General features: G+C 38.6%; 1 protein-coding gene across 1 annotated transcript in view; it reads left to right on the top strand.

Moving 5' to 3' along the window:
- Positions 1-527: 527 nt before the first annotated feature.
- SAMD3 (sterile alpha motif domain containing 3) overlaps positions 528-13,998 on the top strand; it is a 41,478-nt gene continuing 28,007 nt past the window's right edge. Inside the window, exons 1-4 of the mRNA XM_072926122.1 lie at positions 528-670; positions 5,360-5,467; positions 6,207-6,396; positions 10,655-10,768. Of these exons, the coding sequence (XP_072782223.1) occupies positions 562-670; positions 5,360-5,467; positions 6,207-6,396; positions 10,655-10,768 (521 nt within the window). The 5' untranslated portion in view covers positions 528-561. The remainder of the gene's footprint in view (positions 671-5,359; positions 5,468-6,206; positions 6,397-10,654; positions 10,769-13,998) is intronic.

Raw genomic sequence — 13,998 nt, 5'->3', positions numbered from 1 at the left:
AAATCTACAGATATGACTCCACCATCTATTTTCACACAATTGGCCAACCCACCAAAACATGATGTTTTCAGTTTAGCCTGCACTGTTGCTTGCATGACCACATGACTGGTTGCAAAGAAGAGGGCTGGATTAGGGCTGCCAGTTCAGGATAGTGGGGAATTGCAGACCAGGGCAATAGTGCCCTAGGTCTCTGTATGGGCCACTGACAAAGAGCTGGAGTCCTCTGGTAAGCCAGCAAGCAGTGACATGATCAACACAACACATGAGTACATGGCCCTGGTGAGAAATTTGTACTTTGGGGAGGAAAGAAATGTCAGCAAGATTAAATTATTTATTTCTCTAGACTTCTGGAGCAGTGTCCATGTCATACCATACCATGTCCATGTCTGATTGATTTCTTTTTGGTACATGAAATTTCATTTTTGTGATTCATAAATTTTTAACCTTTACTTTATTCCCCCCCCCTTCTCACTGTAACATTGTATTTTTATTTGATACAGTTTTATTAAATCTGTATTGGTTTTGCAGGACCTGGTTTTTGGTAGCAGGTGGGCCACAGAGATGGCTCCTCCAGAAAGCTGCTGGAAGCTTCCACCATGTCCAGCAGAGCCAATCCTAGATGGCTCTGAAGACAAATGTGCAGCTGGCCAAAACTGGGCCAATAAGAGAGGTTGGTAATGGCTCTGTGATGGCATATTTAAGAAGGAAATCAAAACAAAGTCACAGGTGTTTCTGCTAGTCAGGGGAGAGGAGGAGGTGAGACCATATGAGGGAAAAAACATGGATACACAAAGGTCAGTGGAGAGGGAGGGGATGAGGTGCTCCAGGTGCCAGAGCTGAGATTCCTCTGCCAGCCGTGGAGAGACCATGGTGAAGCAGCTGAGCCCCTGCAGCCCATGGGGATCCACAGGGGATGCAGAGATCCACCCACAGCCCATGCTGGAGAAGGTGGATGTAAGAGGCTGTAATCCAGTGAGAGACCCCGTGGAGAGAGGGGCTCTGCTTCCAGGCTGGAGCAGTCTATCCTTGGAGGACTACACCCCATAGAAAGAGAGCCCCATGTCACAGCAGTTTTGGGAGGACTGCCAGCCTGGGGAGGGAGTTCACATTGCAGTAGATATGGTAGGGCAGCTACTTGTGAGAAGTGGATCCACAGGAGAAGTTCATGGAGGACTGTCACCCGTGAGAAGGGACCCCACAGCCTCAGAGGGGAAGGACTCCTCTCTTGGAGCAGTGGAAAAAAAAATCTTGGTGATGAACTGACCCAAAAACCCCCATACCCTGTCTCCCTGCACTATCCGTGGAAAGGAAGGAGGGCCTGGGGAGAAAAGGTGCTTTAAGGGCTTATTTTGCTTCTCATTACCCTCTTCTGATTCTGTTCATAATAAATTCACTTGGCAACCTGAAGTTGAGCCTGTTATGCCCTTGAAGTTTTTTTTTTATTCTATTTTTATTATATTTATAATAAAAAATTATATTATATTCTATTTTTAATTATATTTATAATATAAAAAGTTTCGATTTTACAGGGCCTTCATTTCCAGAAGTTTTTTGGTGTTTTTTTTTAAAAAAGGAAGACATTTACAGCTAAGTGTCTTATCACTGGTGCTCTGTTGCCAGTGATAGCAAGAATGGAGTCTCATTTACATTGATATTAAATCACAGTCAAATTAACTTTCTACCTTTCAAATTGCCAAATAAGTTGCACATCTGTAATAGAGAGAACTTGGTTTTTGTGTTTAATCTTGCTGTTGAAGTGGGACAACTTGTTTTTCCAGTAGTACTGCAGATAGCACAAATGAAAATATTTTTAAAGTTCACATAGCAAAAAGCTGAGTATTAGAAATGTCATATTTAATCAGAAGCACATGCATTAAGGAAAGGGATGATTTTTTTATAATATTCTTCAGAGTTAATTTTTGCAGAGGGATTTGTTTACTCGATAAGCTCAATGGATGGGCATGTTCAGAACCCTTGTAACTTCCCTTAGCTCTGATCAAATTTTAAAAGGTTTGTCTGGCTTGTTTCCCTTTATCTACAGCTGACTAATGGATGTGCATGTTTTCTTCCTAGATCTTCTTATATAGCCTTTCTCCTAGGTGATATGGGTTTTCTTTTGCATCTGCTATATGTTTGCATCTCTCCTTGTCTTGCAGCTGCATGTGTCTTCATCTACAGTAGCACAGAAATGAGAACTGGTGTGTTGACTTTAAGATTTGCTCCCTCACTGATACTGGGATTTTTTTCCCTTTATTTTGGGCATCTCTGCACTATGGTTCATGCTAGCATAAATGCCTGATACATGACAGCAATGTGTTGTTGGCATTTTCTTCAAGGGATGGGGAAGGTGACAGAAATGCTACCTCAGAGCCTTTTCCTGTATGTTACTGAAAAGGTTTGTGGAAAACTGATGTTCTTTTCATGATAATTCAGCACTGGATCTGAGATTACATTGTCTTGAATACATTTGTTTGAATTATTTTAATTGTTTTTAAAAAGAGGTTGGTAGTAAGTGGAAAGAAAATAATAAAGTACTTTAAATAAAGTATAGTGCATTTGAAGATGAAGCCAAATTAAGAGCATAAAATTGCACATGGGATATTTTGCTTATATCTTTGGTATGCACCAGCTCCTACTCATCACACTTGTAACTCTGAGACCTGGCCCTTTACAGAATGTGCCACACAGCTGTGATGTATAGATGTGCACACATCACATGCCTTACATATTCCTTTAGCACTAAATGTGCTAAAATTAACCATAACTCCGACATTGGTGAAAAATCTCATAGACGCCTGTCAAAAGTTGTGCTATTTGTCGTCTGTGGTGCCATAGGCTCTCTCATAGGGAAACATAGTAACTGACTCGTCATATTTCAAGTGTTTTGATACATTGGCTTATTCATTTAGAAGTGTCACTTCAAGATTATGGCAGCTGTGGACAAGCTATGGAATAATTTGGTGTATGTGCAGTATGCATCTGCCAGCATCCTGCTGGTCCGGAAACCCATCTCTTGCTATTGTGTAACCCACTATGGGAGCTGAAATCTGTACCACTGATAGGTCTTTAGCCTGATCTGATTAAACCCTGAGATTTTTATGTTTCAGTTTTGAAGAATTTTATAGTAAATAGAAGTGTTCCTCTGTCACAATCTAGGGAAAAGTATTTTTCATTGATTTCATTGCTTAATTTCATTAACCAGGCTAAATAAATCTTAATTATTGTTATTGACCCCAGGTGTATGAAGAATTGAGTCCCAGTGATTTGCTATATTACTAACAAACAGAGAGCACTCACACTTAGACTTGTTCTGAATTTGAATTGAAGTTACACTGTAGATTGCTCTCTAAAATGTAACTGTTACTGGGTTTTTGTTGTTCTGACTTATATGACTTTACATTCAACACAGGCAACCCTTTGCTGGATAATCTTTTGATGCTACTGTAACAAATAGAATCATTAATGAAGACAAATATCAGCATCTGTGCTCAGTCCTTGTCTCCATAATGCTGATAGAAGAGTGGTGTGCTCTTTTTTTTATTACTTTGTCTATAGCAGATGCAAGTAACTGAAATCACTTTTGAGAAGCATTTCAAAGTATTTAAATTTCATGACCCTTAATGTATATACTATTAAAAAAAAAAACAAAACAACAGCCTCTCAGCTATCATCACTTCCCTCAATAAAGCGTGCAACCTGCATTTCCGTGGGCAAGTGGCTATTTTGCTGTAGAATTAGCCACCCAGGGCTAAATGTGCATATTGCTGTGCATGGCTAGGGTTTGCTTGACACTTTTTGAAGTGTTGGTATCTGCCTCTCTGCTTTAGAAGAATTGTTCCAGGGTGTTAGTCTTCTTATAGGGTGAAGAAGTGACCTTTCCAACATTTTAATGTATCTCTCTCCTTTTACACTGCTTGGTTGATAAGGGAAGTATCTTTCTGCTTTGCACCCGGTTTTATATTTCAAGTTTTTGGAGAATTCTTTCCTGCACTACTCTTTGCAAGGAAGTAAGAAGTGTGACAGAAAGGTGTGATTTTTAATTTACACCAGAGTTCTCAACAAATAATGACTTTTCACACCCTGTTCTTGTTGCTTAGCCTGGGGGAGGAGTTGTATGGCTACTGTTGTCATATCAAATTAAACCCACTCATGTAATTCAGAAAGGCATTCCTCTTAAACTTAACCCTTCTAAGCTGCTGAAGTCGACAGGCATGAGTGTAAGCTGAAGTGTGTCTTTAGGAGGATCTCTGCTGCTGAAGGATAAAAATTGAAATATTTTATTCAATGAGTTTTTTTCTCTTTTGGTTTTCCTTTTCTTTTGAGCACAGATTCTGATGAGGTTTGTGAGGGTGAATCTTCATGTTAGCCTGGAGTTTGCTGCAGGCTTAGGGTATGAAAGGAAATGTTTGACCAACAATGCCAGACACACATATGTTTGTCCGAAAAACTGATTCCAATAGTGTTGCTGTGCTGTGGATTGCAAGCACGGTCATGGAGCACTTGGTGCTCCTTTAGAGAGGCGAGCTAAAACACCTTGATAAGAAAATTCCCCTCAGAGAGAGTTTTCTGCTGCTGAGAAGTTCGCAGTCTGGAACAAACTGTGCCTTTATAAGTTATCCTACTCTGGGGATGGTCGCTGGTGCTTTGGGGTGTATTGTACCCCCTTGTCATCCAAGTGAGTCATTCAGGCAGGGGGCACACGGAATGTGCAGAATTCATCCAGAGGGTGGATGCACCCATCCCGGCTGCCCCAGAGCCTCTGCCTTCCCAGGGCGCCCACTGCATCCTCCCAGATACCACTGGAGCCTGGAGAAGGGAACCAGCAAATAACAGCAGGAGCAGTCTCCTCCTTTTCACCTTTCCTGTCCCTAGCTGTTGGTAATTCAGGGTTAAGTATTTTCTGGGTACCTTTCCTTGCCAGGCGGTGCAGAGAGGGTTAAGGTGCTTGGTTGACTGTAAGCATGGATGTGACAGACTCTTATCTGATGGTGGGGTGGCTTGTTTTTTTTTTTTCCTTCTGTAAAATGTCAGCCATTTCCTGATGAGCCTGATGGTGGTGGTGAATTTCACACCTTTTTTCTTCTCTGTGTGGAAACCTGGGTGTTAATGGTACCGGAGCAGGTCTTGTTTTATAAGGAATGAGGCTGCCTCAGAACAGAGGGAAACTAGGGACGGGAGAGGAGGAGAGGAAAGGGATCCAAGAAAACTGCCACTTACAACAGGCATTAGCTGGATTATTTTGCACTATTTTTATTCAGAGCATGTAGGTATATTATTTTCTAAGTACATTTTTTTTATATGAAATGTTGGAGCTTGGCTTAGAGCTCAGCACAAAAATAATCTCTTATTTTCATTTCAGAGAGAAATTTAACGTTGCAACAATTGAAGATGGAAAGTTGGTCAGTTGAGGAAGTCTGCAACTGGTTGAAACAGAGAAATTTAGGAGAGCTAGTTCCTAAATTCCGTGGTAAGCATTTTTATTGTTTGTGGGAGTGGTGCTGTTTGTTTAGTATATCTTGCTATGCATTTTATTGGCACTCCCTACCTTGTTTTGGTTTGGGGCATGTGTGTATTTGCTAACCTCAGACTTTTATAGAAATTTATTAGGGTGAGAACTGACATATATCTGATAAATCAACATAAGTGTACAAATTTGCTACAAAGTCTGAGAAATCCTGGGGGAAGAAATGAAGCCTGTATATAAATAGACACACCTCAAATCAGAGCTGGCAGTTTAAAAGTCCTGACAGGGCCTATTTTATGTTGTAGAAATCTTTTGAAATAATGCAAATGTAGTGTGCAAATGTTTTATGTCTGAGTATATAAACACTTTACAGAAGAGTGCACAAGAAACTGTAATGTGAACAGCCTATTGCTTGTGTACTCTGTTAAAAAGCTTGATTTCCTTCATCAGCAAGTAACAGTCTCCTGTGATTCAAGCAAGGCCTGATTTAAAGCAGTAAAATTGTCACCTCTGCTTCTGTGTTTTTCAGGCTTGGCTGTATGTCAGGGGAAGATATCTGGCCAGTGATTAGGACTCCTGGCACTGCTTGGGAAAGGATGGTGATAGCTGAAGATGACTGTTAGCAGTACAAAGCATCCTTCCTTTTGATCCATCTTCCATCATCGTGTTTTTAGGCAGATAGCATGTAACTGTAACTATACAGCTATTTTACAGTAATTCTTTTATCCCCTTTGATCTGCAGAAGAAGAAATAAGTGGAGCAGCTCTTCTGGCTCTTAATGATCGTATGGTGCAGCAGCTGGTGAAGAAGATTGGGCACCAGGCAGTGCTGATGGACCTGATTAAAAAATACCAGCAACAGAAGAGTGGGCTGGAACCCCTTACATACTGTTGTGAAACAGCTTCTCAAAAATTTCCAGAAGTAATCAGTGGGTGAGTTTGTTCATGGCACAGCAAATATTGGTCTTGGTATAGTTGTGTTCTTTTCATGGCATTTTAAAACTGGAATTTACTAGCTCTTCATTTGTACCTGGTTTTTATATTTTGAGTATCTGTAACAAATGTGAAATGTAAAATTAGATTATTCCCTTGTGGTTTTAAACAGGGCATCAACATTCCTGAACCACACCATTAATTAATTTAAACTTCCTTCATATCCAGTTCTGAGATCTAGTTTTCATTTGAATGAAGCACTGTCAAACTTTCATTATAGCTAAGATTTTCTCTGTTTTCTATATTAAGCTTTTGAAGAACTTACTTTTAAATGCTTGCAAATCTTGTAGTATAATAATGATTTAGCCAGAGATAGTGTTTGTGTCACAGGGGTATTGAAAGTCAGTTTATCAAAGGAAACTCTGGATTTGGTCCAGATGTAAGCATTTAATAATCCCACAGTGGAATTATTGAATTTGTTGTGAAACTACATAGATTTTTAGAAAACAGATTCCAGAGAGATTGTCCTCAGTTATTACGTTCTGGCTCTTGGTTAGACAAGTTTTCTTTGTTTGTTTGGGGTTTCTTAGGGGATGGAGGAGTGGGCAGAGTTTGTTAGGTGTTTTCGTTGGGGTTATTTGTATGAGGGGTTTGTTCATTCTCCCATTGTTTACCTCCATTCTGATCTATTGTAAATCTTGCAGGCTTATGTTTTTCTGAATATCTTGGCTGAGGAGAGAAATCCTGACCTCTAAGTGGTACCTTTTAAATCCGAGAATCCTTGCTGTCGAGAACAGCTTGCCATGGATCCAAAATGCATTTTTTTTAAAGGAAAGGACTCGAGCACTAAGGCTGCATTAGGCACAGTAGGATTAATCCCAGAGGATTAGAACTGCAGAGCATTTGCCTTCATCCAAAAGGAGTCCAGGTTGTGCACTCCGAGGTGATTAAAAGCCCAAACAAAAGCATGATAGTGATGTTAGCATTCAGAAACACATAATCACGGGATATGATTATATGCAGGTGCTTTTATTAAGAGCTCTGGGAGTTGGGGTACAAACCCAAATCTGACTCCGCCATAGGTTTCGAGCTGAACGTATTTTATACCCTATCGTATAACTTATACATTAATTATTAAACTTACATTGTTCTATTGTATACATTGACATGAGTTTATAGTGATCTTTCTTAGGTCCATGACCACAGTTTCACACGATTATTCTTTCTGATTAAACAGTAATTATATTTAATAACTAAACAGTCGTCACATCTAACAATTATATCAATTATCACGTACTAGCTACATAGTACTATTTCTCTCTGTGCTAAAGGTATTTACCTTTCCAATGCCTACTAAGTTCATTTTTTTTTTTTGTTAACCCTAAATCTCATGATTTTAAAACCCTTTTACTATCAGTGATAACTGAGTTACTTCCAAACAACTTGAGCTCATGAGGAAAACTAAACTACACAGGGAGATACATCCTCTTGTCCTTCTGAAAGTATTTGTCAAACTCCTGAGGTAAATGCTTCTGCACCGCTGGAGAGAAGGGGATTGCAAGAAGAAGACCAAGTCACTGCATGTGAGATTTATCACAGGCCTGAAGTATGAGATCACAGCCGCTCTCAGTTCTCTGCCTATTTGATTTATAGGAAGATCCTGCTTTAAGGGTAGAGGTGTCTGCTGTGAAGAAGACTACCATGTATAGGTCCTGTACTTCATCCAAAGTGAGGTGGATATGCGATGATTTCAGCAGGGGTTCAGAAGAAAACATGTCCTTATGTTTAGGGCAGTTAGAATGTGGTTTTGGATATTTAGCTTTCTGACTTTGTCAGGGGTGTTTGGATAGCCTATGTCTTAGATGTGACTTTCCCATGTGCTTCTCAGTTCTTTCAGGTCAAGCCATGCTGTCCCACAAAGAGCATGCAGTTGCAGTAGCATGAGTGCAACAGTTTTGCTCTGAAGTTCGGCAGACTCAAAAAAAAAATTAAATGCTTAAAATATCAAATCTTAGTGAATATAATTTACATTAAAATCTTCCCCTATCTAATCTCCTTTTTTTGTGTCAGCAAGACAGAATAAAATTCAAACAAGTTTAAGGTGCATTCAGTCATGTATTTTAGGATGAGTAAAAAGTCAAATGCACTCTGTGCATTTTGGGGTATAAAATTATGGAGAAGCAGCTATAGTGAAAAGAGTGTTTTGTTACAAAACTGAAAGTTGTATCTTTATATGCAGATAGCTGTGACTCTTTTCTTAGCACTGCAGTGCTTTTCTTAGGGATGTAGTTCAAAATTATTTTTGTCTGTTCCATACATCTTGAACAAAATAAGAATAATTTCTTTTGATCTAGTTCAAAGACTCATGACTTAAGTGTATGAGACACTGTTTCGAACAAATGTAAAATTCGTAGTTCTGACAGTTCACTGTATATGTGAACTCACATCTCCTCCATTGCTCCCTGATGTTAGGCTGAATTTCACTGAGTAGAGAAACCACGTTAAGGCTTGCAGTTAATAGCATCCACTGCTGGGTGTGTGATCCCCTTGTGGTGCCAGAGAGCAACAGTGAAATCTGAGTTTGCATGCTCCTAGCTCCTATCGTGCAGTGCTTGAGCCCAGGTGAAAACCAACCATCATTTCTGTTTTGGAGAATTATTTCTCAGTCAGGCCAGTTCCCAGAACTTGCTCACCCTGCCAGTACCAGTGACAGGGTGGACAGGGCATTGCTCAGGGCAGGGAAGAAAGGATTATCATCACAGTCTCTTTCTGAGTCAGCTGAAGTCACTGTGGAGCTTCCAAGAGCTGTCAGCAGTATTTCCCTGTTGTATTTCTCATATAAATGCTATCCCCAGTGCTTTTTGGTGCACTCCTGGCTGCCACCTCTTTATCCTGGTGTCCTTGGCTCATCCTGGGTCTGTGTGAATTGTGCTGACCTCTCCTCCCTGACAGAAAGAGAAACAAAGTCCTTGGCTGGACATGGAATTTGGAGTGCAAAGATAAACATTTTCTGTGTGGAAGTAATAGATTTGGCTAATTAGAATGTGGCTTACATCTCCAGCAGCTTGGATTAGAACATGGAAATAGCATCTTGTGTCTGTCACTGGTTCAGTGGAAGTGTTCTCAGTCACACAGTAGAAACTGCTTATGTGTCTGTATGAGGAGCTCACCCATAGATATTCCTAGGTAAATATTAAGCTCCCTTCCACTTGCACAATCAATTTTTCCTAAGAGCCACACAGAAAAGATGCTAAGGGTTTTTTTTGTTGTTGTTGTTTCATTTAACTACATGGCTGAAATATATTGTTTCATGGAAAGGGAGAGCTCCCCTTATAAATATGGCAAACGTTAATGTCATTTCCAATAATCTTTTGTGTGATGAGTGCAACTGAGGCTGGAACAGTTTCTAGAGCATCTTTAGAGTTCAGATGTTCTGAAGAGATGAGGTCAGGAAAAAAAAAAGTGGTTTATGATTGCCATGAATTCTTGGCAGCATAACAGTATCCCCTATCTTAGCTCTGTTTTTCTCCCAGTATGGAGTAAAACTGCTGATGTTGGCTTCCACCAACACATCTACCAAAACAAGAAATAACAGGAATATGAGGAGGGAGAGAAGTGGGCACAAAGGTTAAACGGAAAGTAGTGAACTGGCTCATAGCAAAGTGGGTATCTAGAGATTTTGTTGCTAGTGATGTGCTAGAGCTGGAGCAAATGGCCAGGAACAGTGGACTGTAAGATCAGGATGCATTCAGAGATCTTCTAGAGTGGCTCGAGTAATGAAAAGATGACTTGAAGCTTTTGATTGAACCTCCTGAAAAAAATCAACTTTTCACAATTCTAGGTAAATAAAAATGTATTGAAATGCTGTGTAATTTGCTCTTTCAGCTCACCTCTTACATGTTGTAATGGTTTAGTTTTCCCAGAAATTAGGAGATGCCAGGTTATGAAGAGGGATGTTACTCTGCAACTCTGAGAAGGATGATTTTCTTGGGATTTGTAACTGTGTAGTAATTAGAATATAAGCAGGCAGAACTTTCTACATTTTTCCTTTTATTTTGTCAGAGTTTGATAATTAAGCTGAGAAATTGATTAAGAGGCATGGGCATATAAAATCATGACATATTTGGTGTGTTGATTTTTCTCCTTATTGTTTCTGCCACTGATATTTTAAAACCCTAAACATCCTCTTTTCTGTAAGCTGAGAAAGACCTGAGCACAAGACCTGAGAGTGATTTTTTGTTCTTTTTTTTTATTTCAGGGCTACTGACAGACAGATGTTAAATTCTTCTGGTTTTCTGGTGGAGCAGAAGAAATATCTGTGTTCAGCTGAAAATGAAAAAGGACTAATTGATCATAGAGTGTTAAAGCAAAAGTGAGTTTATAATATATTCATTAAATTTTCCTTGCCTTTTGACAATTACAGAAATGCTTCATCTTGCTTCATTTATACTTTACAAAAAAGTGATCTTAATTACTGGAGGTCAGGTTCAGGTATATCCAGGTGAATTTAGAAAACAACAAGAACAGAAATTTATTTGACTGAATGAAATAGCTTGATGGTGTGATTCCATCCTCAGTCCTTGCTCACTGTTTCATGTTATCTCATGCAGAGGGCAAAATACAGGTTTGTCTTTATTTATCTGACTTTTAGAAATAGTATTTTACAGATATGTTTTCAATAACAATCTGACAAATTAGTCATTACAGAGTAGAATATGGCTATTCAATATATTGTGTGCTTGAGGTATAATAAATACAGCGCTTGGGAAGGTAGGAATGCTGATTCCATTAGCACACTTATTTTCCTTGCTTATCAAAATAGGCCTGCCTATAAACTGGAGGCAAGACAATCTGATGGGGTTTTTCTTTTTTTCCTCCTTTGATTTTCTTCTTTGAGATGGGCAGTCAGCATTGAAAGAGAGCCCTGTTCCTTTTTCAAGGCAATTATTTTCATGTTTCCAAAGTTTTGTCTGCTTATCATTATCCCCCTTTATTTCCACATGCTACAACTTCTCCCTCTGTTGTTCTCCCCTGTAGATATGATTTGATGCTTTTAAAAGGCCTGGTACTTCTGTTTTTAAAATAACATCTCAAAAACTCCAAAGGTCCTGTCAGCATTGTTATCAAAGAAACAAACCCAAATCACTTGAACCCTAAGAATAAACCACTAATATGATCCTGCAATATTTAGCCTTTGCTTCTAAAGGATGCTTATTTTTAATTAATTTTCCTTATGCTGCATAAAGAGTTTTAAATGGGTTGTTTGAGTCAGAGTAACCATTACACAATGTACAGTTTAAATTATTGTTATTTGGCCAGGATTATACTTATAGCCTCTGTCTCCTCATTCATTTCATCCAATCTGAAAAAGAAAACTTAAAATTTTTGTTTGATTTGTTTGGTTTGGTTTTGGGTTTTTCTGTTTGGTTTTGTGTTTGTTTGTTTTAATTTGTCTGTGGTGTTGGGTTTTTGTGGTTTCTTTTTGGCTTTAGTTTTGTTTTCCCAGAAGATTCATGGAGCCACAGCTCCAATAACTGTATGGTTTTGCTGGAAGTGAATTAGTAGATGCTTTTATGGATTATTAATGCTGGTGAATTAGCTCCAAGTTTCTCTGTGTTTCTTGTGTAGGTAGTCTTAACAGTGGTGTTAAATACACTCTTCTATATTACTAAATATTACCAAAATATCAAAGAAAACTGTTTAAACACAAACATAAAGACTAAGTGGATGAAGCAATTGTATAATTTATTTTCTTGTATTGAAAATGGGCATATATAAAACCAGATGAGATTTCCAACCTACTCCAATGGAACAATGCTGTGCTAGCAATGACAGAAGTAAAACCAGCCCATCTTTTTGTGAATCTCCTAAGAAGATTAATCTTGAAGCAGTGCCTGTCTGTGAAGAGATTAAGATTGAGAGGACAATTCAATAAATGCACTTCCCATATTCTGCTTTTCTATACTGGAGTACTAGCAGTTTTATGGCTCCTAACAGCCTGCGGTTTATCTTGTTGCTAAGACAGAGGCTTTTATTATTTGTAAATACCTGATACTGCTGTGGAAAACCAACCTTTTATTGGTTGGTTTATATGTTCTGTCTGCCTTTCCTCAACATATTTGCATAGCAAAATGACATCCCTAATGTATCCCTTTTCCACTGTTTCCACTATGATGGTCCAGCTGTTTTCCCTCAAGAGTAATGTCCTGGTACATGTTTATTTGTACATTCATTTCCTTTTCTATAAAAATGTGTTCTGTAGCTCTTGATTGCTGTGTAACAGGTTTACTGCCTGAATGAATGCCTTGGAGTAATTTGCTCAGAGCACAAGCAGGAGTTATCCTGCCACCCAGCCTCAACAAGTTTGAACTTCCCTGTTTGCTGTGAGTTTGGAAGGTGTGGTCAGTGCTCAGCTAAACCTGGGCCTGCTAAGTGTTCATATACCAATAAAGCTATTGCCAGCATTGACAGAATCTTGGTGCTGGTGGCTGCATAAATTTGAGCTGATAGCAATGACAGCAAACTGGAAGATTTACAATTACCTTTACATTTGCCTTTATAAATTTGGCATCCGTCTCTAAGATGGCCATGATGGCCTGCATGGGTCATTCATTTCCTCAGTGGAGGAAATGTCTTTAACTAGGCCAGTCTCACATCTTTTTTGGTCAGGCTACAGCAACTGCCCTGACTGCTGGGTAGCTACATCTGAAGTGCCTTTAATTATGATATGTCATTCTGGTAATGATCTGTAGACAGCTCCTTGCTTTGCCTCCCCTGTTACCTATACATCAGTATTTTTCATCTGTTTGATGTGTTTTAGCAGAAATATACTTATGGTTGTGCTTTAAAAAAAAAAAAAAAAGAAAATTTTAAAAGGAAAAGGGAAAAAGAGCTGCTAGCCTGAAAAATTGGCACCTAGTCAATTACTTCAAATGATTTTGCTCCATTTACACAAGAGGGCAAATATTACTTTTATATAACATACATATACACACAATGTAGTTATTAACCCTACAGTGAAAACTCAGCAGGACTGTGCTTTTTAATGTATAGCTTAAAGTTTCTTAGTTTCTAAGCAAAGACTTTATTCTTGATATCATCACGTATACCAGAAATAATTAAGATGATCTTTTTTTCAGTTAGCTCATAAGGACATGAAAAGCAGACTTTAAAAAAACATGTTAAGTCTTTGACAGTAGTCAATAGTAGGAGAGAAGTACTGCCTGTCTATTTTGTTAAGAAGTACAGATGTTAGATGCTGTCTGATTATACATTTGTTATAACATACAAGAAAAACAATTTCACAATTTCATTTTTATGATTTCCGATAATTTCACTTAAATTGTTATTGCATCTTCATGAGACCTGTCTTATCTGTGAGTTTTGGTTTGGCTTGTTCAGGACCTGCAGGAGGTGCTTTAAATTTAGGTTTTTTATTTATATGGATGCAAGAATTTCTGCCACTTTTTTTTTGTTTTAAGTCAGCATTTCATGTCTCTGTTATTGCAGTAGGATACTTAAGGATACTATTCTAAAAGACCTAGAGGACTCATAATAATACCTATTATCTGTTCGTGTTGTCTCAATGTTTTGAAAGTCAGG

The sequence above is a fragment of the Taeniopygia guttata genome, chromosome 3 (genome assembly GCF_048771995.1).
Source record: "Taeniopygia guttata chromosome 3, bTaeGut7.mat, whole genome shotgun sequence".
In the NCBI taxonomy this organism is placed as follows: domain Eukaryota; kingdom Metazoa; phylum Chordata; class Aves; order Passeriformes; family Estrildidae; genus Taeniopygia; species Taeniopygia guttata.
This window is presented reverse-complemented; position numbering and strand designations above follow the sequence as displayed.